Here is a 25,841-nt window from a genome sequence, read left to right on the forward strand (position 1 = left end):
ACATCTAGAAAATGGAGTTGGTTTAGATTGCTTGATCTAATGTTGGAGACTCCCAACACCCTCCCATTACACACTCAGCCCTTACATCCTCAGAAGTGTTATATCACAATATCATTTTCTAGAATGGCCGGAGGAATGCTGACAGTGGAGGGTAACGCTCTGTGGGGGAGAAGAAACCAGATCGTCCTGAGTGATTTTCTGAGGGCAGGTCACAGAAGATTAGGAAGCAAGGAAGAAGGAAGAAATCATTCTATTTCCTCCTCCTCTGCTTTTATTAGCATTAGATAAATTGAAAATGTAGGGAAAGAAGCTAGGAATCTAAATATTAGACTTTCCATTTGTTAGCACAGGCTTTAACTAGAGCCCTTCCCCAAGTCAGGAAATGCCGAATAGTGTCCACGGCAGGAGATGATCCCAGGGATCGAGGCAGGCTATCATTTCCCAAGCTAGGCACACACGTTCCCTCTTTGACTAGCAGGAAGACAAGGTTACAGTTTATAGCACAACTCCATGTGCATTTTCCAGGGAGGTCTGGCTTGCAGAGCATAGCTACAGACCTCAGTATGTCTCCAGCTCTGTCCAGGGAAACCCCTCCTAAGCCCCCCATTCTTGGCTTTGTCCTCCTATCCCGCTGAGGACAAGGCATTTAAGATTCAGGTTTATTAGGTCCTTGGAGGTATTGCCTAAATCTTTGTTCCATGCTCTTCATTCCTATTTGACTTCTTAGGAACATGAGCATCAACAAGGAAGGCCTTTCCTAAGCACCTCTTGAGTATAGAGTGATCTAGAGTGGGCCAAAGCAGAGACATCTCTCTCCTCGTGGCTCCCCACTGCCCCCAGTTAGGGCAACCAGGCGCACAACAGGTCCCCAGTGCAGGATGGCTATTGGGGAGTGGTGGTGACAGTTCACTAAAGATGGAAATTTCTGAAAAATTAAGGGAGAAGTCATACTTCCCCTGTGCTAGATAAAGACCAAATTTTAGTGCTCCACGTGAGATGTTAATCATTAATGAGCCTTCCCAGAAGGAAAATGCCTTGTCATTCCCCGCTGGCTTTCTGATCCTTCACCTCTGCCTCCTCAGTCTGACTTGGAGCAATCACGCTCCGCTCCTGCATGCAGGAGACAATGCAGGCATTGTCTGAGCTCCGGGTCAATGCAAGCCAGTCTCAAAGAGGTCCAGGAACTTGCTCAAGAAGAGTTCTTGAAGGATTCTCTAGAACCCATTCCACTGTTTCACCTTGGGTGGCTCTAAGATTGGTGAAGGGAAAGCTGATTTTATACCTTTCTCGGCTGCTTACATTTTTATTTTTCCTAGGACTACCACTTTTATAATAATAATAAAAAAAGGAATTAAATTTTATAAGGAAGAAAGGAATTCATTCTTCTGACAGGATTCCAGGAATCTCTTTTGGAGCTCGGGCTGGATAAAAGATCTCCAATGTTCTTTCAATCCATCTTAATAAAAACCAAGATACAATAAGATAGTTAACCTTTACTGAGGACCTACTGTGTGGCAGGCACTATTCAAAATTATTGAGGCCTATTAAATCACGAAATCTCCACAACCTCATGAGATAGGTACATACAACTATCATTCCCATTTTATAGGTGAGGACACTGAGGCACGGAGTGTTAAGACGCTTGGCCATGTGACCGAGGCCACGTTCTTCACCACCCTCCACCACAGGAGTCCTGACTTCTGAACTCTGAAAGAATACAAAGATACATTCCTGACTGCCAAGGCTTTGCTCATCTTCCTAAGGGCCCCCGGCTGTCCTCTCTGTCTGAGGCGGCTCACACCATCTCTCTGTCTCGTGTTGCACAGAGAGAGGGGTGCTCTCGAAGAGTCAGCTGCTCCAACCGAGCGTCTCAGGGGAAAATGGACAGGCAGCGAGCCTGGTGTAGAGGAAGAGAAAGTTCTCTGAACCCACTCTTAACGGAGGCCTACACCCTTCAAAACCTCTACCTCTCACTGTGTCTGGTGGCGGGGGAGGGAAGGGCGGGTAAAGGAGAGGAAGAGGTCTTTTTATTTAAGCCATGGCTGGACACGCAGTGGACACACGGGGCCAGCGTCTGCCACAACACACAGAGGATTCTAGGAACACCGGGCAGGGGACAGAGAGACGGTACCCTGGGCTGCCTGGTGCTGGAACCTGACTCAGACAAGGACCAGAAGAAAGGGGGCCCTGCCTGTCAGTGTGGGATTTCCTTAAAGTGTGAGCCACCAGCCAGAGAAATGACTTCTTTCCTTCATTCTTGAACACTGGCCAGTTAGCTGCTAATTAGCGTGTGTATAAATTCCAGCAGGAAGGCCGAAAATTCCATCTCCACTCCAGCAATCAGCTTCCTCCTCCAAAACCTGGCCTTGCCAATCTCCCAAATAAACCCCTGTATCGCACAAAGCATGGTCTCTGGCCGGGCTTCAGAATAGCCAGAGGCAAAGAGGTGGAGACACACTCCGGGCCTCCCCAGCCCCCTGTACACACACTGCCCTTCATCCTCTTTTTCGGCAGCCTAACACAAAGCAACATGGGAAACAGAGATCCTAGCATCCTCATTAACCCATAAAATGAGAGCTATGAAGAAATTGGGGGCCTTTTAGGGTCAAGGAGTTAGGAATGCTTCCAACACAGACTTTTAAGAAGTACACACCTAGGAGGGAGCAACCCACTAGATTGGAAGGCTCTGGAGCATTAGAGACTAGAAGAACAAACATTTAGTGAACACCTACTATAAGCAGGCTATTGTTCTAGGCCAACCAGATAAGCACTCCTGTGCAGAGTTCTCAATCACAGAAGAGGTATCTTAAGTAAAAACATTAAGATTTGCAAAGGGAACCTGCTAAATGCCTGGTACAGAGGGAAGGCATGATCCCCAGGACAGGCTGGGTGGTCGGGAGAGCCTCACATCAGCGGGGGTGCTTGACACAGTCCCAGAGGCAGAATAGAATTTTTCTCCATCTCTGGTCCCCAAGTCACCCGAGGAATACTTTAAAAAAATATAGATTCCTGAACCCCACTCCAGACATACTGAATCAAAAATTCTAGAATGTTACCCTGGAATTGCTATTCTTTTTTAAGAAAAGATATTATAATTATGGTAAACTTCAAACACATACAACAGTAGATAGGACAGTGGACCCCCCCTCCCACGTGGGCATCACGTAGCCTCAGCAATCATAAACTCAGGGCTGTTTTCTCTCTCACCAATATCCTTATCCATTTCCCCTCCTCCAGTATTATGGAATCTCTGTACCTTTTAAACCAGGGACTCTGAGGCAGTCAGAACATGGATGTGAACTGGGAACCACTCATTGATCAAGACACAGATTAGGAGAAAGGGATTTCCAAGGATGGGGGGACAAAGGCTCCGAGAAATGAAAAAGAATGGCATTGGGGGCAGAATGGCAAATAATTTGGAGCACCTAGAGGGTGGGATATATGGTTGGAGGGAACAGCGTTAAGGGGCACAAGATCATTGGGGGCCACCAGAGCCCCGTGTGCACAGACGGTGTCTTTGTGAGAGACACAATAAGCCATCTCCTCTGGGTAGAAAAAGCACCCCTTCCCTGGGCTGAAGCCAGCCACACCAGCAGAGCCGGCCTAGATGCCATCCACCACTCACTGCTTGCGCCCTTGGCTCTTGCACTGTGCCCAGACCACACAGCTGTGCATGGCAGGCCTGGGGCACGCGCGAGTCTGAAGGAGGCTAAAAAGGGAGCGTGTGACAACCGTGTGCTTTCAAAGAATGGCGGGCAGCAGTGGAGGGGGAGGGCAGACAGGAGGGCAGGGAACCGAGAGGCAGTGAAAGAGTCAAGTCTGTCAAAGACTGCAAATTCACCTGGGAAGAAGGCACAAGGCCCCGAGGTCATGTCTTGAGAGAGAGGCTTGGGGGAGAGAGCTTGTTTGGGTTCTGGGGATAACTGGGGGGCTGGATGTAGTGACAGAGGGTCACTGGTTCACAGGAGTCATTTGAAAGCACGCACGTGTTGGACTTTTAGGGTAGGAGGCAGGAGGGATGAAGGCCCTGGGGAAAACCAGCATTTAGAGAATGGAGGTTGGAGGAGAGCTACAGCTAGGCCAGGCCATACACAGACTGAGAAGGAATGGTCAGGAGGTGGGAAGGAATGTGTGTGGGAGGGAGGGGAAAGTGTGGCTCATAGAAGCCAACAGAACAAAAGTGTTCACAGGTGTGATGAGAGGGAAGTGGAAAGGGGAGAAGTAGACATGTAAGGGAGAAGCGAATTTTGGAGTACCTGGGATGACAAGCCAAAGAGTTTGGACTTGAACTTGAGAAGGCGGGGTGACAGATGTCCTGGTGTACAGCATGAGCTTGCTGATCAATCACTTAGGCTTCCTAGGTCTGCCACTGACCGAGTAGGGCCTTGGGCAAGCTACTTAAGGGAACTCTCTGAATCCCTGCCAGTATGCTGGATGGTTATACCCACTGTAATAGGGATGGAATGGGGAATGATGTCTCAGAGGATGGCCGTCCTTCTTCTGTCATCGGCACCTAACAGTGTACTGCCTTGTAGTATGGCTGAGCTCTTCCTACACCTAACTCTTGTATCTCCAACGGGCTTGTGAGCTGCTTTGGAAGCAGAGATTAGGGTTTTAAACTAATTGAAGTCAGTGGTCATTTGTTGACTATTTACTATGTGTAAGACAAGAAGAGCGTGTAAAACAAGATGATGGAGGGGTTTACAAAAAATAGATATGTAAATAAATGGTCCTTAAGGGCATTTGCAACTTAGTGAAGGATCCATAGCAACGCCTAACGCTAACTAACACAAGGTGGACAGTGGTAGGCACAGCAACAAAAGTCTCAGGTCCCATTCATTCCCGAATTGCAGACGGAAGCGTGGGTGATGGAGAAACTTGCTCTGGCTGGTGGGACCAGGCTTTGTGTGGGCAGGCAGTACTGTGTGAGGCCTCTGTCTGAGGAGGGCATGAGCACAGGCTAGCTGGGAATTGGCAGGTGGGTTTGAGAAAAGCTGAGAACCTTGGTGGGTTCAAAACAAGGTGCTACGGGGACTGCAGAGAGAAAGGGGTACCAGGATGTAGCAGACACAACCTAAGCAGAGCCCCAGTGAGTCCCACTCTGCTATAATCCCATAGTCCCTCCCTGAGTATGGTGGAAGCCGGGACTTCCTCTAACCAAAAGAAGGTGGAAAAGGCAATGTCATGTCCCTATCACGATAATGTGACATTACAGGGCAAAGTAATTGTGCAGATATAATAAAGGTCCCTAATCATGAGTTAAACAAAAGGGGGATTGTCCCAGGCAGGCCTAATCTAATCAAGTGATCCTATAAAAAGACGGTCCAAGCCGTCCCTGGAGTTAGAGACTCCAAGCAGGAAAGGCTTTCTCTGCGGCTGGCCTTGAAGAAGCCAGCCACATGCTGCAAGGAACTGAGTTCTGCCTACCAGTGTGTGAGCTCAGAGAAGGACCCCAAACTTTAGACAAGCATACGGCCTGACACCCTGATCACAGCAGAGAGACCCCAAGCCGAGGGCCAGGGTGCACCGTGCCTGAACTCCAGGACCACGGAAACGGGGGGATAATAAGTGGGTGCTGTCTGAAGCCCCTAAGTCTGTGGTATTTTGTTACGCAGCAAGAGGAAGCCAATACAGGGACTCACAGTGTGGTGCACCATGACCGGCAGGCTGAAAAGTTCGAGCTTTATTTTGTAGGCTGGGGGGGAGGTACTGACTCTTTTTGAGCAGAGAGACGCATATTTGAGGAAATTAAGAGTCGTCAGTAAAAAGGAAGTCTGGGGTGAGGGTTGGTCAGAACCCCTCAACGAGCATTTAGTCAGAACACTGCTCCCAGGAGAGGGTCAGGAAGGTTCTAGTGACTAAGTTCTGGGTTGAACCCAGCTAGCTATTCTTCTACCCAATTGAAAAAAGGTGGGGGGCGGAGGGCGGCGGCAAAAACCAAGTCAAGAAACTGACAGTCATTGAGAAAACCTCAAGGAACTTTAGTGTCCTTGTTGCTAATTATAAATATTTACTCCTCCCAGAACTCCTGACCTCACAGAAGAGCCTGCGTAAATAGCCCTGCTCCCTTACTGGAAAATTAGTGTGTGAGTGTGTGAGTGTGCGTGTGTGTGTGTGTGTGTTCTATGTTTTCTTGGAAGGGGGACAGGGCGGCAGTGAGGGACTGGATGATCTGCAGTAACTTCCTGTTGGATATTGTCTAGCTCCCTTCCCCTCCTCCTCCTCGAATCATAAACCCAGAGACCCCCAAGCAACTCCTCCTCCTCCTGATTCTATCTGCTGGAGACAACAAAGCCAAACAAACTCAGGAAGTGGCAAGAGGTTGGGAAGGGGAGGAAGTTCATGGCACAGAAGGAAAAAGTAAAGAGAATGCCCTGATGTTGAAGGAAGAGGGTGGGGAGGGAGAGAAATGAAGGTCACTCCAAGGTCGCTCGGCGCCAAGCCTTTAAAATGTTGTGCTTGGGCTTTCAATCAAAACTGGCACAAACGGTGGGTCAGATCTCCTGAGGCTATTCAAATATTAACATTCACAGTGATAAACAGCCCCCAAAAAAGTCCTCTGCGAGCAAATTAGAACAAACAACTCATCTAAAGCGGGTTGCTAAGAGACCAGTTGGGCGGGAGCCAAAGTCAGTTCAAGTGTCTGGAGAATTCTTTATTTTTTCGCTTTCACGAAAGGCAGGAGGAGGGAAGAGCTACCTGTAGATGACTCCATGTTGGTGGAGGAACATGAGGGCTGACGTAACCTCTGCAGCATAGAACCGGGAACGAGGCTCGTCAAATTTTCGGGAGCGCTGAATCTGGAACATAAGGTCGCCACCATTTACATACTCCATGACGAAAAAGAGGCGGTCCTGAAAGGAGAGCAGAAAATGCCATTTAGGTAACTCCACTGCTGCTTCCACACGGGCCAGAGAGCATCTCCTGAGCCCGAATCCAAGGGGGAAGAAGGTGCAGAGATGGATGAATCCTGGTAGCACGAAATCCAGACAGAAGACAGAAGACAGATAATCCAGACAGCACACGGATTAGGGTATGACGTATTATTTTAAATCTCTTTCTCTGTTTTACTTTTATGAACATCAGTTTAGCTTAGTGGAGGAAGCCCAAAACGGACAGAAAGGAGACCTGGGTCTTTGATTTCTGTGACAACCCTGAAGTGTTTCCTTGGACAAGTCGCTGTCCCTTTGGAGGCTCCAGCTACCTTTATATGTGCGGGAGGTTGGATAATGGCTCCCCACCAGATATCTATGTCCTAATCCCTTTACGTGCAAGTGTTACCTGAGACAGCAAAAAAGAACTTTGCAGATGTGATTACAGTAAGGATCTTGAGATGGCAAGTTATTCTGGATCACCAGGGTGGGCCCTCAAAGCAATCACAGGTGTCCTTATAAGAGAAAGGCAGGGGGGAGATTTGAGAAGCAGGAAGAGGGCAATGTGGCCACAGAGGCAGAGACTGTGCTGTGGCCACAAGCCAAAGAACATGGCGGCTACCAGAAGCTGGAAGAGGCAAGGATGGACTCTCCCCTGAGGGCCTGGGGAGAGAGCAGGGCCCTATGGACACCTTGATTTCAGCCCAGTGACACTGGTTCCAGGCTTCTGGTCTCCAGAACAATGAGAGAATAGATTCAGATTGTTTTAAGCCCCCACCTGGTGGTAATATGTGAAGGCAGCCCTGAGAAAGTACTACAAGGTCCCACGGGCTATTGAGGCTGCGAGGGCCCCTTCTGTGGGACACTTTTCACTCTGGAGGATGTTCCTACTGGGATACCCATCTTGGGAATTTCCTATGGCTTCTTTCCTCAAGGTGGCCTCCGAATGACCCAACCACACTCATACCTCATCGGAGGAGGGGCCTTCTTTATCTTCACTCAGTGCCAATGTGTGAAGGAGACAGATGGAAATTCACTTTTGCAGCTTTCTGACTACTATTTCCCAAGCCTGTAAGGTGTGGGGTGCTGTGCTGGGCGGGAGGCAAAGAATGGCAAGCCAGCACTGTCCCCTGCAGAACTTAGGAGCCAAGGGTGGTGAAGGGGAAATGGGCAGAATGAGAAGGAAACAAAACAGGAGCAGAGTGTCTTAAAGATGAACGAGCAAGAGAAAGGTGGGCTCTCTAAACTGGGGGCCACGGACGATTCTGGACAGAGCTAGGGCCTGAGACAACAAGGAGGCGGGGGTGGGGGGCAGGAACAAATCCCAGGATTTGGGGACAGGGTGAGAATGCCGAGGGTGGGGGCTGAGCAGGTCAGCGGGGGAGGAAGGAACGCTGGGGAGGCCAGAGGGGTGAACACATTCTTAACGTATAGACAGAGTCTAAGTGAAGCTGCCAGGAGGAGGTGATCATGCTCCTTCTTTATTCATGAAGCAGCTGTGATAGCATATTTATTATTGGCATTGCTTTGAAAATAAGTCCATCGTTAAGAACTGTTACGAATTCAGACTACCTTCTGCCCGACAGTCTCCCAAATTATTCAAGCTATACTGATACTCACAAAGGGCCTACGGTCTACCTTCTCTTCCATTTGTCTTCCTTCCCCTTAAAGGTCTGCCCCGTTTTCTCCCCAGAGTACGATTCTGGACTCAAAAGTACATAGGCTGCCTTGTCAGCCATTCCCTCAATCACCCATTCCCCATTCAAATCCTCATTACAAAAACCGAATGCTCAGGCTGACCCCAGCCCCATGAGACCAAAATTTCTGAGGGTGGGCCTCAGGCATCGGTCGTGCACAAAGCTCCCCATGGGACTGCAGTGTGCAGCCCGGGTTCAGAACCACGCTTCCATTTGGGTTCTGCCAAGGTGTTTGGTGTCCGAGAGATACATGGATTAGAAATCATTTAAATTTTCCTTCTTCTGTTTGCAAGGATCTCCCAAGAACACGGGTTCTCCAGCTTGTGCATCGGAATCACATGAAGACTTGTGAGAACACGGATTCCGCCCCTCACCCCCGAGTTTTCGATTCGGAAGCCCCGGGGTGGTGAATCGGAGCATCGGCCTCTCTGGCCCCACTGAGAACCACGGCCCCAGAACGCTGGGGGCCAAAGGGCAGCTGCAGCGTGCACCCAGCACTGCCCCGATCTAGCTGAGCCACAGCATCAGATGGCCTCTGGGATGCCCTGTCGTGTGGCCCAGCTGGACGTGGGCCTCAGCAACAATGCCGTCTTTCCTCGGCTCTGTTTGAAGGAATCCAAGGCTTTCCAGAGGAGAAAACCTCGCTTCTCTACACCCTCCTGTGCTCCCCGGCTGCTTTTGATCCCACCAACCCTAGACACACAGCATTTAAGAACAGGGTCTGTGGAGTGACAAAGAAGGGCTCCCACCGAACTCTGTCACTTACTGGCTAGGTGAGCTCAGGCAAATGGCTTCCTCCCTGTGCTCGGTTTTCTCATCTGTAAAAAGCGGATGATAGAGGACCTGCCTTACAGATGTCTTATGGGGATGATACTATATGTCAAAGTGCCAGGTTCGAAACGGGTGCTCCGGGAAGGTGGCCTCATCCTATTGTCACCGATGGCATAGAGCTGCTACCATCACCAAGTCTTCCCTTCCCGTCCTTTTAGCAGTATTTTCCCCCGGAGCACTTCCTCTTCCAAAAAACACTTGGCTCCCTTGGCTCTCAGGCCAGTTTCCTCCCCATGTCTCGGGCAGGTGGTCTTGGGCCTGCTCGTGCGGGCTTCTCTCCCCAGCCATCAGGGGGCTCTAGGGCCCCCCCTTCCTCACTCTGTCCTGGCTGAGCAGTCTCATCCACACCCACAGTGTCTAATGCACCTCGCTCGGCACAGGTGACCTGCGAACGTCAACCTCCGTGTCAGACTTCTCCTCCAAGCCGCGTACCCATTTATCCAACTGCGTTTCTTTTTTTTTTTTAAGATTTTATTTATTTATTTATTTGACAGGGAGAGAGAGAGAGCGAGCACACAAGCAGGGGGAGCGTCAGGCAGAGGGAGAGGGAGAGGCAGGCTCCCCGCTGAGCACAGAGCCTGATGTGGGGCTTCAGCCCAGGACCCCGGGATCATGACCTGAGCCGAAGGCAGATGCCCAACAGACTGAGCCACCCAGGCGCCCCTTTCCAACCGAATTTCTGACATTTCCCTCTAGATGCCACAAAAGCACTCAACCCAACACGTTCAAAGCTGACTCGGTAATTTCCCCCCAGTGAACCGGTCCTCGTCCAAGGCGCCTGTGCACAAGCCAGAGACCTGAAACTCACTCCGGGTACCTCCCTCGCCCTCATCCCTTACATCCATCACCAAGCCCTGTTGCTCCTCCCTGTTGTACTTGTGTACTGACTATTTTGTACCTGCTACATTTGTCTACTTCTTTTAGTCTCTGCCTGCCTCGGCTCAGGGCCACCATTCTGGTCCAAGTAATTAATTATCACCTCATCTAGATTCTTAACAAGTGCCTTCTTCCTAATGCTCCCCACACTGACTAGTCCCCCTAGCAAATGCGGATCACACTACAGGCAGTTACCCTGCTGAAATGAAAATCTGAGTGTAACCCATCCCCCTCCCTCTTCTCTATTGATTATTCTTTTAAGGGCTTCCTATTACTCTTGGAATAAATAAGAAACTCCTTAATATGCCTGATGGCCTATTATGATCTGCCCAATCTACCTTCTTCTGAGTCGTCTCCCTTCCAGCCACCTCTGGTTCCCTCTGTCCCAACAGCAAATTCCCTCTGGCCACAGGGCCTTTGCTTATGCTATTCCCTCTGCTTGGAATGTTTCCCCTCTCCCTTCCCCTGGTTAGTCCCTCCTCATCCTTGAGATTCCAGTACAGCCGTCTTTTCTTCTAAGAAGCTGTCCCTAACTTCCCTGACAAGGTCAAATCTCATTATTATATGCTGTGTTCTCCCCTGTAGCATTAAGGAGGTTTGATTTGCATAACTGACTCATGTCTTTCTCCCCCGGCTGTCTGTCTGTTTCATGAAGGCAGGAACTGTTAGAAATTCTGCCCTATTAGTTTGTAAGGGAACTAGCCTGAGCCCAAAAGAAAAGCTTCCCTTTATTATTATTATTTTTTTTATATATAATTCCCTTTAAAAACAATCATCGTGTGGATGGAAGAATGAAAAAAGGTTACGGGCTGGAAGGGAGAAAGGGAACCAAAGGGAACTCTGATTTTTGCAGCTGCAAACTCTTACTGCTTAAGGAGCTAGAGACAAGTCAGCCTGCTGCAGAGAGCCGCCTGCCTGCGGAATCGGGAAATGAGTACCCATTCTGACCAGTCTGCCCGCATGGGGGTCTGTCTGTATCAGCACCCTGGATTCAGTTACAACTCTAAACAGTTCTTTCGTTCCATGGGCAGTGTCTTCACTTCCCAGTGAGATGGTCAGTTCCTTGAGGAACACAGTTTCTTCTTCCTAGCAAACCCCCCCCCCCACCCCGCAACCAGCTCTGAACTCCGTAACTAAGGAGGCACTCAATAAAAATCTGCTCATCCAACATTCGCTCCGTGTGAGCATCCCGAGGGAGGGATTCTTGTCGGGTCAATCCCTTACTGGATCTCCAGCAACGAGAACTGAGCCCGGTATACAGAGGGTTACCGGTACGTCTTTGTCAAATGCATGAGTTCTTGAACATCCACCACACATGAAGCTCTAGTTGCTGGAAATTCAATAGTGAACCAGAGCTGGTTTCCCTGTGTTATTCCTGTTGTTAACCTCACTTGGAGTTAGTCTAACATTAGCTCATTTTGAACTTCCGCTGAAACCTGCTTTCTACTCAATATACCTCAATGTGCACAGCCCCCAAGCAGAATCACCCCTCTTTAAATTGGAGGGACAGATGTTCAAAGCCAGATCAATTTTTCACTCCCCCTCCCTCCATTCAGGGAGTTTGGATCCTTTCTGACCTCCACACCTAACACATCTGAGAAGCATGTTTTGATGCAGAGTGAGTGAGAACCTTAAGTCATTCTGGGAACTGCTTAATTACATAAACTGAAATCAAAAGAAAGCTGGCAGACCCAGCAGCTAGTCATTAATCCCCTCTTGGCATCAGTAGAAAACAAAACAAAACAAAAACCCAACTTCCTGGTAAAGTAAGCAAATATGTTTTCTGAGGTAATCAAAGATTTTAAAAGCCTTATTCCACCTTCTCCTCCCTTAATCTCACCTGAATGTCCAAAAAGTTACGGTCCTGTGATAGTAAGTAAAATAATGAAATTAGGAAAGAGATTATATGTCATGGCCATTTAGGGTAAGAATAGTTAATCATGACCTACAAGCCGGAAGGGCCACACCGTGTATTTGAAATTCCCATTGGGCTCTGTTTTCCCAGAGCGCTAACCTTTCCTGCCTTTGAAGGGAACGCTAGGCCTGCCCTGTTCATCTTTCAAGGTGTGATGGATAGCCAGAGGCTTCCTCTCAGCAGCACCACATGTCCTGCCAATTGGATGTGTTTGGATGCACATTCCCCACCATTTGCGAGCTGTTTATATGTGCAGAGATTCTATCACTTTTGAATCAATTTCACATGAGCGCCCAACAAAAGATGGGACTTGGAACAGTCTGCCTTTGATGTGCCAGTGACGGGATGAACAATTTCTCCTGTGCGTCATCTAAGGGAATCATGGGTCCTCACTTCACACTCTGTGACATCTCCTCGCTCCCCTCCATGTTCGCATCATTTAATCTATCAATTCAACAGGTCTTTCTTGGGTGCCCAGCCCTGGGGTGGGTCCCTGGGGGATATGAAAGATGACATAAGCCATAAGCCATGGCTTTGGTTTCTAAGAAGTAGGAATTGAACATGGGATACCACAAAAAAGCAACACAAAACGTTCTATGGTTATGTGCGAAACCCTCCTCTATTGAATCAGATTGTGAAACCTAGGTATCTGGGTCTTACTTAGTTAATCCATACAGAGTAATTGTCTGTCATCCAGGCCTTAGCACTTACAGAAGATCATGATAGGAAACCGTCATGGGAAAACCCTTTCTATATTTTATTTTCCGTACTAGAACTGGTCCTGGTGGAACTGGCCGTTGCAATATAGGAATTTGGTTGACACAAATCTGAATTAGGGTTAGGATGTGGGCGAGAGAGAAGTAGTCCTGGCAAGTTAAAGGAACAGCCCTCAAGGAAGAGGTAAGTGGAAAGGGACACCACAGGGCGGGGATGGGGAGGGTGGGATTGAGCTGGCGAAAAAAACTTGCTATCTAGGAAACTGCTCGTAAATTCTGGATGTAGGTAGGAAGGAGACAGATTGGTGGTGGCAGCGGGCGAGGCGGGGAGGTTCTAAAAAACACAGGTAGGAAGCAAAGAACCCCAGAAATCTTCTGAGTTGTAAAATGGCATGATTAAAGCTGACCTAAAGCAAAACTATTCTGGAAGCAGAATTCAAGATGGAGTGGAAGAAGGCAGCCTGAAGTTATTCCATTTCTTCCCTATTTCCACTGTCCTGTCCTCAACGTTTCATCATCTTTTAAAAAGAACAAACAACAGGCACTCTCCCTCCTCTCTATTACACCTCCTTGGTAGAACCAAAGGCAAGATCCAACCACCCTGGGAAACCTAACCAAAACCATTTTATTTCCCCACAAAGCCAGCAAGCCCTCGTCACAGTAAACACCCTTCTTCTTACTGGAGACTTACCTCTCAGTTAATAGAGAAGGAGAGTCTCGTGTGGATAGTAACTATGATTACTGGGGTAAGTTTCCCTAAGCAATAACAAAAATAATTATCACCTGAATAATGTTAAAAAAAAATCATTTTCACACATCGTCAGCCCTTCTTCTCAAAGGCCTTCCCCTCCTTCCACCTCCCACTGTTCCGAGGCCTTACTCCAGTGTCATGGCCTTGGTGTGATGTTTCCCCAAGTTCAGATTTATCTCAGCCAAATTCCTACAGCAATAACCAATTCCACCAACACAAATGGTAGTAGGGAAAATACAGAGTGGATTTTCACAGGGTTGTGTCTTATGATGATCTTCTAGAAGCCATCGAGGGAAGAGTCTACCCTATTTTGGGTAAAAGGGGAGATGCTCATTTTCATGTGGGAAAGCCTTAACCTAATCAGAATTGGCCAAACAGTAAAAATTTTGCATAAGAGTCTGCTGGTTGGGAAGGTCTACACTTCATTCATTTGCATCTGATATTTGTTTCCAATTGCTTGAAACTATGATTATTTGACGTACACAGGATGCCCCAGGTTTAAAGGGACCTAAAATGTAGCAAACTGACTCACCCAATAAAGCTCAAATAAACACTTCCTGCCTCTGATTAGAGCTGAACTTTGCTCAGAGAACAACTTCAAGTCACTGCCAACCTGCCCCACACGCTATCATCTGTGTGAAAGCCAGGGGCAAGGGGAAGGGTCTGCCTTCAACGCATCAGAGAATACTTTCCTTTTACAGGGTCCTCAACCTCTTCTGAGAAAGAAGACTCTTTGACATGACATGACAGTATGGCGGGAACAGCCCCCAAATAGGTTACGTGTCAATGATGTTGACCACCGGGGTGACCTCCTGCCCTGAACAAGGACAGTGTCTGAAGTCAAGTGGGAGTAACAGCTTACTGTTAGTTCCCGTTTTGAAAATGACAGAATCAAGAGGGTTTCGATGGGGAACACAGCCAGTGAAAAGGACAGTGGTGTGGCTTGGCTGAGGCTCTCTCTTTTAGTCCATCCCATCATCAGAGGATCAATGTCTGGTACCTCAGCATCACCTCGCAGTACCCAGCTTCCTCCTGCTTCCTCCTGGTTTCCTGAGTCAGCTGCTTTCTTCATCAAGTGCCACTCCTGGGGTGATGCATCGGGCTATCATCCTCTGTCCCTGGCTGTTGACCTGGGCTCCAGGAAAGCAGGAAGGCATCAGGAACCTTGACCCTCCCTCATCTGCCCAACTTAGAGGTCTGGTCATCCAGCAGAGCTTTCAGGCTCTGGGTTGTGCCTGTTGCCCACCCAGAACCTGGTCAAGATGGTGACATAGGCCAAATCAGTCCTTGATGATACCAAGAGATACTCTAAATCGGAAGAAGACATCGCCTGCTCATTGGAGCCTGTTGTCACCAGTAGTCAGCTGTTTGAAGCCAATGTTAAGGACCTATGGAATGTTCCTTCTAAGTGTTTTCAAGCATAGGAATAAAAGTATTCTTGTTCTAATCCCATTTCCCCAACCCAGCCAAGGCCCACATCATAATCTTGTCCTTTACCAATGTTCTTCCCATGAGCTCAGGCTGGTCCTCCCAATCCAGTGTGTAACGGCATCAAACTCTGATTGTTTCCCACACATAAGCCTTCCTGTGAGTCCATTAGGTCATAAGTGCCAACAGCTGGGGCTCAGGACATCGCTTTCTTGTGCTTCCCCATCTTGTCTAGGCTCAGTGCATGTGCAGCTCAGTGAGAAGAACCAAGTCTGCCCGTCTCCAGCTCAGATGCTAGAGATGGACCCCACACGGGACTGAAGCAGCCCAGAGAGCTGCTGCCCTGATTCCAGAAACTTAGCTGTCATCTTATTATTTCCTGCACCCAACAAAAGAAGAAGTACCTACAGAGGTCATACAGAGGTCATACAGAGGTCATACAGAAGTACCTACAGAGGTCTGATTTCCAGGAGGCTCATGCACCTACTACCATTGTAAACAAAGCCTGTGGTCCTGGGTTAGGTCAACCCTTGAGCATGTTATTGCTGTTGCTATTGTGTTTGCTGTTTCGCTAGCTGCGTTTTTTGTTTCTTTGCTTGCTTAATTCTATTTAGCCAGAAATCCTGCTCACCAACCAGAGGATTAGAATATCCCCACGTTAGTGGTCAAGTGACCAAGTCCATTCAGCAAAAAGCAATCAAGGAAACTTTCTTCAATCCTGGGCATACAAAAGGACTGACCAGTTAACCGAATTGTTCCCTTTACAACCAGCTATCAGCATCACTATAGTCCCTCTTTTCTTACCTTTCTTTTCTTTCCAAAGATTATGCAAAGTTCTTGTGACAGTTTTAAAGATAAGCAAATACGAGGTAGCTGACTCTGAGTGGAGAAGGTACATCATTATTTCCCTTTGATTGTGGGAGAAACACATAACCTGCTTAGGTGGAAATATTCGGGTTGATCACACGAAAAGTGACAAAAGAAAAGCTTTCCCCCTCACACCTCCTGGCAGGGAGGGGGGAGGGGGTTGCAGTCTGAGCTGATCCTATGTAAAAGGATCCTGTAAATTCCTGGACCAATGGTCTCCAGCCTTCTTCCACCCTAGCACTCTGACAGACAGAGTGCGCCCTCGGGAAAACCATGGTTTTCCACGACAGGAGGTGTCCCCTAGAGTGACCAGGGTCTTGTGTCCTGCACCTGGCTGCATCCCTACAATGCTTAAACACCACGCTGGGCTCATCCACGCCATTCCAGTAATGCCATGAGAGAGCACTTACTGTGTCGCTGATACCCGGCTGTGTTGTGTTTTTTTGCAACCGTCAGGCCCTAAGACGGCAAAGCAAGGGCCCGAAGTTCCCACCCGGGGCTGGAGAGCTGTGGTTTTGCTGCATCCTTGTACTTCTGTCTTTTCCTCTCTCTCAGTCCCACTCGGCTTGACTCTTAGTGGGAGTGGATTCACACGCATGGCTGCCTTTACCAAAGCCGCCACCCCATGACGGCAAGGAAGCGTGGCTGACATCCCCACTGTGCTAAATCTACCCTTTCATGTCCTGACTTCTTTAATAAAGCCGAAATGACAATGTGCTAATCTGGGGGAAACTGGCAACTTGGAAGTAATACACTAAGGTACGCACACAACTCAACCCCGAGGATTCTGAGCGCTCAGTCACGTTGTTTTAAATCGTGACTGGCAGGGCCGGTGGCTGCAGGCAGGCTCAAGAGGATTTCCATACCACTTCACTAATACTTTCATTTGATGGCAGATAGAGCGTGAAGGGAGGGTTTTTGATTATTACATTCTTTGATCTCCACACTTCTGTCCAGGTTTACTCAGAATGCCAGGCAGCGTGGGGAGATACACTTATAAATATTTGGCATGATAGCACACGGTCCTCTCCAAGGAACTAAACGTTTAAGCATGGCTGTGCTATCGTAAGAAGGTGCTAAATTCCGGCAGGTGCTGTTTCTAAAAATCTAGGGGCACGGACTCCAACCAGCAGGTGCTCAAAAAGCAGAACACAAACAGCCTGTGTTTAATCTGGTCACAAACCTTTCGTTCTTAATGACCTGGAAAGGTGGCGGTACAGACAAAGCAAGGGGGGAGTTTCAGGATGAGCTGCAGTTCTGACATGGGCTGAGGGCCAACAATTTTAATTTGGATAGGATGCTGGTTTCTTTAAAATGTAGAAATCCATTATCTAAACAGATGCATTAATGCCACAAATGAGGGGAAAAAAAAAAAAAGACTCGGGAGCTTGAGAACCTCGAATGAAATGGGTCAGGACTTGACTGCAGTCAAGGCCTATTTGTGGTACTTGGTCAGTGGGTGTTTTTTAACATTCTGGTAGCTTCCTCTGCCCACACCCTCACCTGCATGGTGTAGTGGTGCCAGCTTGGCCTCTGGCCTGAGTTCGAATCCTAGCTCAGCCACTTCCTGGCTGTGTGAACTTGGACAGATATAGGCATTGGCTTTCCCAACTACCAAATCGAGATTCGATGGTAGCCACTTGACAGAAAATTAAAATAGATTATCCTTACCGTGGGTGCTCGGTCTAGAAAAAAAACAGAACCGCTAAGGAAAATACTAGTTCTAGTTTTTCATTCACAAGCCTCCTTTCGTTCGGTGGCCGCATGTGGCTCAGTGATGGACACGTTTCCCATCAGTCCATCGTACTGTGTTTTTAAACTATAAAGCACCATATAGGGGTTTGTTATTGTCACTGATTTAAATCACTTTTTGCAAAGCACACACATTACAATAAAACCCCTAATTACAAAATATACCATAGATGCACACCACATCACTACCCAGACAAGACCTACCCTCAGCTTTCAGAAACCACTTCAAAGAGCAGTTATATGCCTTCAGCTCCCACAGTTCCTTGACTGGCAATTTGGAGTGGTTTTATCGTGCAGGTTGGTGACTAGCAGGGGAGTGAGAACGGTAAGTGAGAACACTGAAGAAGCGTACGTGTGGAAGACCGCTTCCCCAAGGCCTTGGTTTGCTAGCTCACTAAAGAACGTGCCACTTCGCTACTCCAGAGCCTTCAATGGGTCTCCACTGTCCTTTGGAACAAAGCCCAAACTATCCCTCGTGGTGCTTTTCAAACTGCAGAAGAACCAAATGGACACGTTTTTAAAAGCACAGATTCCTGGACCACATACCCCAGAATTCTGAGTCTGTGGGTCCAGGTTGGGACCCGAGATTCTGCCCTTCTGGCAGGTTCCCGCGCGGCTGCTGCACTGCTAGTCCAGGGATTGCGTTCTGAGGCGTTCACGGTAGAAGCTCCCCATCTGGCAGGAATCTAAATTTCAGCCTATTTCACTGCCTCCTACTGGAGTTGCTCTGTCTTCATCTCACAACCAGTCCTTGCTCTGGGTCGCTCCCGAACTATCCAGGCAACTCTGCTTCCCGTGCCTCCTCTCCACGTATGAAACACTTCCTGTTCTCCTCCTCCTTGGCGACGCCTTCTCCAGTGAAGACAGCATTTCGAGACCTCTTTCTCTGGTGAACTCACTGCAGTCTTTAAACCTCGCAAGGGATGATTAATTATATCCTGTACGTTACAACTTCTACCACTGGCATATATAGTGTTGTTTTTCTAGCCTACTTCTTCAATTGGACTTTTTCGGTCCACGAGAGCAGGACTTATACCCTGCCTACAAGAGTCCATCAATAAATCATGACAGATTAATTAGACTTATAGGTCAAGGCATTTAATATAATTTTGGTTCTGCTCAGCTAAGATTATCTGAATTACTAGGTGGGTGAGCACTATGACTTTAGACAACCCAATTCAGCATTGTTTTATGGTTTTGGTTCGTAGAGTGGCTCTCAGGGTCTCTTTCTGAATCCTTTACTGGACCTAGCAGAGTGGGCATGCTTATAAATTAGATGGCTGATCACTGAAGAGGCTCACCCAAATAGATTACTTCTCTTCATTCTCTACAGACCAGCTGAAGTCACCCACTTTCATGACCCTTCTTTTAAGAATTCCATAGGGGCGATCTACCCACCAATGATGTAAAGTGCAGGCAAACCACCAGAGTCTCTTATGAACAATGAAAACAAAAGACTTTTCAATTGCCTTCTGACTAATTCCTACTTAGTGAAGTAATCAGTGAACTGGTAAGGAAACACTGCTTCCAACCACAGTATTATGTAAAAAATGTGCATTCTCTTGCAATACTGACCTACAAACAATCCAATGCCAGGAAACTCTAAATAAATGCCTGGAAAAGAGGTGTATTCCCAGATTCACATGACTTTTACTGTTCTTCTACTCTGCGTCCGATTCTTGGTTTGCCTCATCAGAGGAAAACGAAGTAAGTATCTTGAAGTGCACTGGCTTCATAACAATGGGCACTCCTGCATCTTTGAGCCTTGGGGCTCTGCCCAGCGAATCCTAAGTTTGGTACCTTGATTTCACAAATGCCAGTCCATCTCTGGCAGATATTTTCTGCACACTTACAAAAATGCAAGGCAGCGTGCCTCCAACACACACACTGCCCATTCTCCCTCTCTGTTCTCGGAGACCTCCAAGACACATCTACTCTTGAGAGTACACTTGGTGTTTCTTCTTGTACCGCGTGGGCTGGGCCTCGATCTGCATAGGCGCTGAACATGCAGCAGACATGGGCAAGACTGCAAGAGGGCAGAGAACTCACAGCCTTAAGCTGCCAGGCACCCCCTCTCACCGCCACCCTTCCAGGTACCATCCAAGCTGCCTCTCAGGCTGGTGCTCAGGGTTCTAGACCACTGCTTTAATACCCTTCTTTTCCATGAGACTGAACTCTTTGAACCAAATTATTTTGATGGACAAGGCCGCGTTATATAGTGCGTTTGGCATTTGTTCAAATATGATATTGCAGTATCTTGAACAGGAGTAAACTGAAAATTTATCTTTAAGAAGAAATGCCTTCCTTGGCCAATTCATGGCCAATTCAAATGCATGAAAAATGTGTAACTGAAGAACACAAATTTTTAAGCACATCACCAGCACCGATTTATTTAGCAACTGCGCTAATTAAAATTACCCTTATCTTTTTATCATGGAAGGTTCTGAGGAACCTCTCCCTGGCAGCAAGGTGTTAGCTGTTCTAATTCCTTTCCATGCACGCAATATAATGTCATCTTTCTGAACATATTCCACCTAATTCAGATTTACCAATTCTAATTGCCCAAATTAGTTTTCTTTTGCTGTGTACCTCTGTTTGGGTAAGATAAAACTCTGCCAACTTGGTTAAAGCAGAAGCACCGACAGAACTTGCAGGAGCTCCCACCAACCCCAGGCAGACCTCACCCACAGAACTAGCTCTTCTCCTCCATGCCACGAAGCCCTGGACAGAGTTCCCATGTACCCACAACCCAGGGTCCACCAGTGACAACAGCTGCCTGTAGCCTAAAAATCTTCTGCCCTGCTCTGATCATCCAAATGGAAAATTTATGAGAGACACAGGCAGATCAGTTCACAGACAATGCCCCGAGCACTAGAAATCACTTATTTTCACAATTTATTTGAACACAAGGTACTGAGTAATATAAAGTTGTTAAATGAAAATGGGTCTAGGATTTCTATTTAGAGTAGGCAGTCTTTTGCCCCCCTTTCCGCCGAGACTGGAATATTAAGAGGCAACCGACAGCCTTAGCCAATTCAACCTCTGCTTATCTACCTCCATTCATAAATTTTTGGGGAAAAGAAAGGAAGGGAAGAAAATCAAGATCGAAATAAAGGTAGGTGACTCTTATTACTGCAACATTTCCTTTGGGGTGACTTTAGCCAAGCCGGCACTCAAATGGACAGCGTGCATGCAGAGACAGAGGGGAAAGAACACAAGACAGGAAAGGGAGTTTATAGATGCTTCCCCCTCGCTCGATCTTGTACAGGGCTAGCTCATCTCCCCACAGACCCCTGAAGCCCCTTACCACTTCCATGTCCTTCCTCTAGGTCCTGGCTTGCTACTCCTCTAGTCTCTCAAGGGGAATGCCAAGGTTAAAATGGTGGCTGAGCTCTCCGCTTGCAGCCCTTCGAAATGTCTGTGAAATAGTGATTTCTGGAGGGCTGCTGCTGGGTCTTTGCAAAAGGGTTGGGGCCAGGGAGGGGAGCAATACAGTCTCAGAAGAGATAGTTATGACAAACTCGGGAGCGGCGTTCCAGCCGCTATGCATAAGGCAAGGGGGCCTTAGCTTCTAAGGAGACAATGCCATCTGCTAAAGCATGTGTCAACTGGCCCCTTCTACTTTCTCAACTTGTGCAAACACCTTCCTGGAATCAGCAGCATGACTCAAAGTACCTGTGGTCATGTATGGCTTGGAAATATAATAAAGGTATTTCAGGGTAATTTTCCAATCAGAAAATATTTAAATGTTCTTTTTTTGCATATGCTTCTGACCTCTTAGTGACATCAGATCTTGATCACTAAGATAAAACAAAGACCTGTCAGAAGTATCTCAATTCTAGAATCAGAAGGTAAGAGGGGGTGTGCTAAAATCTGAAAAGTAATTTCTCCAAATTTAGTTACGACAGATCTTCTCTGAACTTCTCTTGTCCTCACACACAAATAATTTTCGGCTCTTCAGATGAGAAGAACAAGACATCATTTCCCCCAAATGGCTGTGATCTTTTTCCAACTGTGGAGCTTCCCTGGACAGATAGTAAGATGGAAGGTCGACTGGGGAAATCAGAGAAAAGTCTTTGCAAGGAGTGATGCAGGTATTCACGTGTCGGGAGAGAAGCTATTTCTAGAGTGTGCTAGAAACTATGACAAACCCCAAACACTATTTCTCCTTGAGATTCAGGGAAGTGTTGCTTAGTTCATCCACAGACACATTTCCTGTCCCCCTGGATACTAGATGCACAGCATTCTTCCAAGGAGCAGGTCTTGGGCAGTTGCTGTCCCCTTTTCTCTTCCCTTAGGAGTAGGCTTTTTGGTTTAAATAACCCAGGAATTACATCAACACCTCGCCCCCCCCCCCCAACTCCTTTACCTGCCTTTACGAATAAAAGAAGCCCGGAGAATTATTATCCTATATTCTACGACCCTAGCTCTGAAGGGTAGAACAACTTAAGTAAAATATTCCAAAGGGTTAAGAATGTGCAAGGGTCAAATAACTTAAGAGTATGGTCTTGCCAGTTAGAAAGTCAACACTTTCTCCTTAGTACTCTGGTTAAAAATGAAGAGCAACATCTGTAGAAGGCTTAAGCTCACTGTCAAAAATAAGGCCCCCCTCCCCTTTCCCGCCCCCTCAATTCCCTGCAAAGGAACATAAATTCCCCGAGCCAGGGACTTCCACAAGCAAAGAGAGACATGTGAGCATCAAGTAGCAAAACCCCGTAATACTAAGGAGCCCAAAGAAAGAGCCCAAGAGAGCTAAAGAACATTCGGTCACTGTAACTGTGTCTCCTGTGGTAGTCGGTTGTGCTCCCCGTTATAGGCCAGTGAGGCACCTTCCAACCCCCACTCCCCCAGTCTGCAGCTCCCCCAACTCGCAGGACAACCGACTTCAGAAAATGTTTCCTAGTATCTCCCCAATTCTTCTTCCTATCTAATCTAGAAGAGAGATAGCATTTGGTAAGATTCTGCTTCTGGGGCAGGCTGCTGATGGTAATCTAAATCCCTCCGGCTACAGTTTGAAGCCTCTGCGGCCAAGATGTCCTTCTCATCATCCTCCACTGCCATTTTCTGAAGGAGCCCTCCGTGCAAAGGAAGTCTCACTGGTTCTGGGCTGCCTGGGAGTCAGTATTAAGTAACACATCATTAACTGGCATTCATGTAAACTCCATTTATAGATATATTTAGATGATTTGGGGGTGTCAGAGAAGGGCAGTCAGCTGCTCTTGTGGGTAGCGAAAATGAGCAAATGAAGTACTTGAGGACTACAACCTCCAAGGGGAAGGAGGGTTCTGTCAGGTCATCAGAAATGAATCCTCCACCCCCTCTCCGGGTTATTTCATAATGTACATCTTCAATGAGTTTGATAGGAAAACGTTTACTGCTCTAATCTAGGCAGAGGAGAGTCGCCAGTGAGGACTACCACAGCAGAAAGAACAGAGATGAGGCTTTGTCTGAGAAAAGCTGCAAATCCCTCCCTGCCCCGAGATGGTCACAGTTACAGAGTTCTCTGTCCTGGGAGCCTGCTAGGCTTTCATTTTCAAATGCAGGGGAAAACAAACTTGGGCTGCTTCACACAGCCTCAAATAGCTTTTTTCCAAGGATGGGCTTTTGCCCTCATCAGGTGGGTTTTTGAGGGCCCAGACCACAGAGACTGGGAGTCTGTACTCCAAAGTCCAGAACAATTCAGAAATTATTTCAGCTGTTCTCATTTTAGAAGTAAAACAAAAACACCAAGTAGGAACAAACAAACACATACTTCTATGTATCTATTTTTAAAAGAAAAGCACAGCTCTGCCCCTGACTTTTTGTCCATTTTTTTTTTTTTCCTGTTTAACTTCAGGATCTTGCTCATAAAAAAGTGTACTGCATTGTTGGAAACAGGGGTAATTCCAAAATTTCTTCTCCTAGAATATCACCCGTTCGCTCACCTGGCTAAGCCTAAAGCCTTTAGCAATCCAGCCTGCTCTTTCTGGCCCTGAATCAAACTATTAACCAGTTGCTATTTCCTTAGGGTCCCCTGGTTCAATAGCCACCGTCAGCCCTTCTTTCCAACTATCACCGCCCTCTAGCGGCAAAAGCCGTTAACTGCAAGATGCTCAGAGAACAGAAAAAGATCCCCACTCCGCTTTCTGCTGTGGTTTCCAAGAATACACTTAGCAAAAGGAGAAACATGCTTGAATATTTGTGTGCCATTGTTTTAAATGTAGGAAAACCTACATGAGTAAGCTGAGGTTTTATCCTTCACCTCCTAGTTCAAAGCATACGGGTGGTGAAGTGGGGAGGGAGAGAGATGGATCCAAAATAAAACAAAAAGTTAATACGTTTCGGAGAACCTCAGCCACCATTCAGCCCAGCTCTCCTTATTTACCTCTCAGTCCCCATAGTTTGTGTCTGGTCCCTGATTCCCAGGGATAGTCTGAGAATCACAGCGGGACTTTCTTGGCATGCTGGGCTTCTCATGGCTTCTTAAGGGGAACACTTTGCATGAAGAGGCTGACTAGATTGGGTAAGACACATCCGCCCCGGGAGCACCCACAGGGATGACCTGTGGCCACAACATGCAAATTAGCCTATGCATTGGGCCAGATTTCACTCCTGAAAGCCTAAAACCCTCTCCTCAGCAAGAGGGTAGGGGCTACGTCTATCTTAGTCATTTCCACATCACCAGCATCTGATGCAGTGCTTTAAACCTGGGAAGAGAGCAAGAAATGCATAGTTTATGCATGAATGAGAGCAACATGCTGAAAAGGTGCTCAGGAAAGCAAGCACAACGCTAATCTCCGGAGGACTCTGATTGCCAGTCCTGATTTTCCCAGCAACTAAAAGAGGGGATTTAACATTATACTCCAGGAACAACAGATGCCAAGGAAGAGCCTTGGGGGCCAGCCACCAGACAGCCAGGTTCCCCAGCTCTCTTGGATAGAAGGGGGGGTGTCCCCTTTTATCATTTTATCCAGTGAGCTGCTCTGCAGGTTCCATTTTAAGGAAAGATTCCATTGCTATAAACAGCCTGAAATCACCTGCTGTAGGACATTGGTCTCAGCAGAATAACAATGAACCAAAGAGAATTGCTTTTCGAACCAGAGAGAACAATGCCAAATAAATTATAGGAAAAAATTAGAATGACTAGGACACAATTAAAGAAAAATATAAAACCTGACTCTAACACTGACAGGATTCGTCAGAGTTCTTTGGGTCACTGGGATGGACACACAGATGCAGATGCCTTCAATGTGAGCAGGGCTGAACATCCTACAAGCATAAAGAACATTCCAGAGCCCTGCACCCGCTGCAACCCGGCGGCCCCGAAGGAAAGGCTACACAGTGTGGCTACTGTGAATGGACATTGCTTGCCTTCCCCTCCGGAGGCCAGCTCGGTCCTGGGATGCATGCGGGCTGCCCAGGGGCTGGCAGAGCTCTGGGACTTAATGCTCCACAGCTTTGCCTACCCCAAGTCTCACAACAGGTATCCCGAAACCCTGGACAGGGTCTCCTCTCTGTGTCCAGGCGGCACTCATGGAAGGGAGCCTGATCATACATGAACTTGCTTCCTCATTCATTCATATTGTTAACTTCAGTTTTGAGGGGCTGAACATGCATTCCTAAGTTGAAATGGTATGTTCCTTAGAGAAGAGATACAGCAAACTTACTCTCAACATTTAATAGTGTCCAACTCAAAGCCAACAATATGCTCTGCTGCTCTTTAACAAAATACAGAACAACTCACATTCAGTTACTTCAATGCCTATTATTTTCTTTAGGCCTTTAAGTTTTTGTGTGGTTTTCATTTTCCCCATGTATGTGGTAATAGTGCACACATGTGACCTGGAGCATAAAGCAGTAAGGAAAAGTAAAATTAGCAATAAGAAACACTCTTATTGGCTCATTTCTGAAACGTTCAAACATCTCTTGAATTTTCATTTACTTGAAAACTAATTCAGATACTGTCTTAAGTGAGCACATTACAAGTAGTGAGCAGATGGCCCAAGCCAGACGCTGGGCTCAGAGAATGTTAACATGCACAGGGCTGGTAGGGAATACCCCAAAGGGTGGAGTGCCTCCCACATTTGCTCGGAAACATTAGCAAAACCACTAATCCCTGCAAAAGCAAGATGAATCCCCATGGTCTCAAAGATGAAT

At 47.3% G+C, this 25,841-nt stretch overlaps 1 protein-coding gene across 2 annotated transcripts in view; it reads right to left on the reverse strand.

Annotated features, from left to right (window-relative positions):
* The window catches only part of PRKCE (protein kinase C epsilon), a 489,104-nt gene that overhangs the window by 78,276 nt on the left and 384,987 nt on the right, over positions 1 to 25,841 (reverse strand). For both annotated transcript variants that reach the window (XM_045885068.3, XM_045885067.3), the window contains one exon: positions 6,700 to 6,854. In XM_045885068.3, the coding sequence (XP_045741024.1) occupies positions 6,700 to 6,854 (155 nt within the window). The remainder of the gene's footprint in view (positions 1 to 6,699; positions 6,855 to 25,841) is intronic.

This window comes from Mirounga angustirostris, unplaced genomic scaffold (assembly GCF_029215605.1).
Source record: "Mirounga angustirostris isolate CCGP_5_RB_7025 unplaced genomic scaffold, mMirAng1.0.hap1 SCAF_10, whole genome shotgun sequence".
NCBI lineage: Eukaryota > Metazoa > Chordata > Mammalia > Carnivora > Phocidae > Mirounga > Mirounga angustirostris.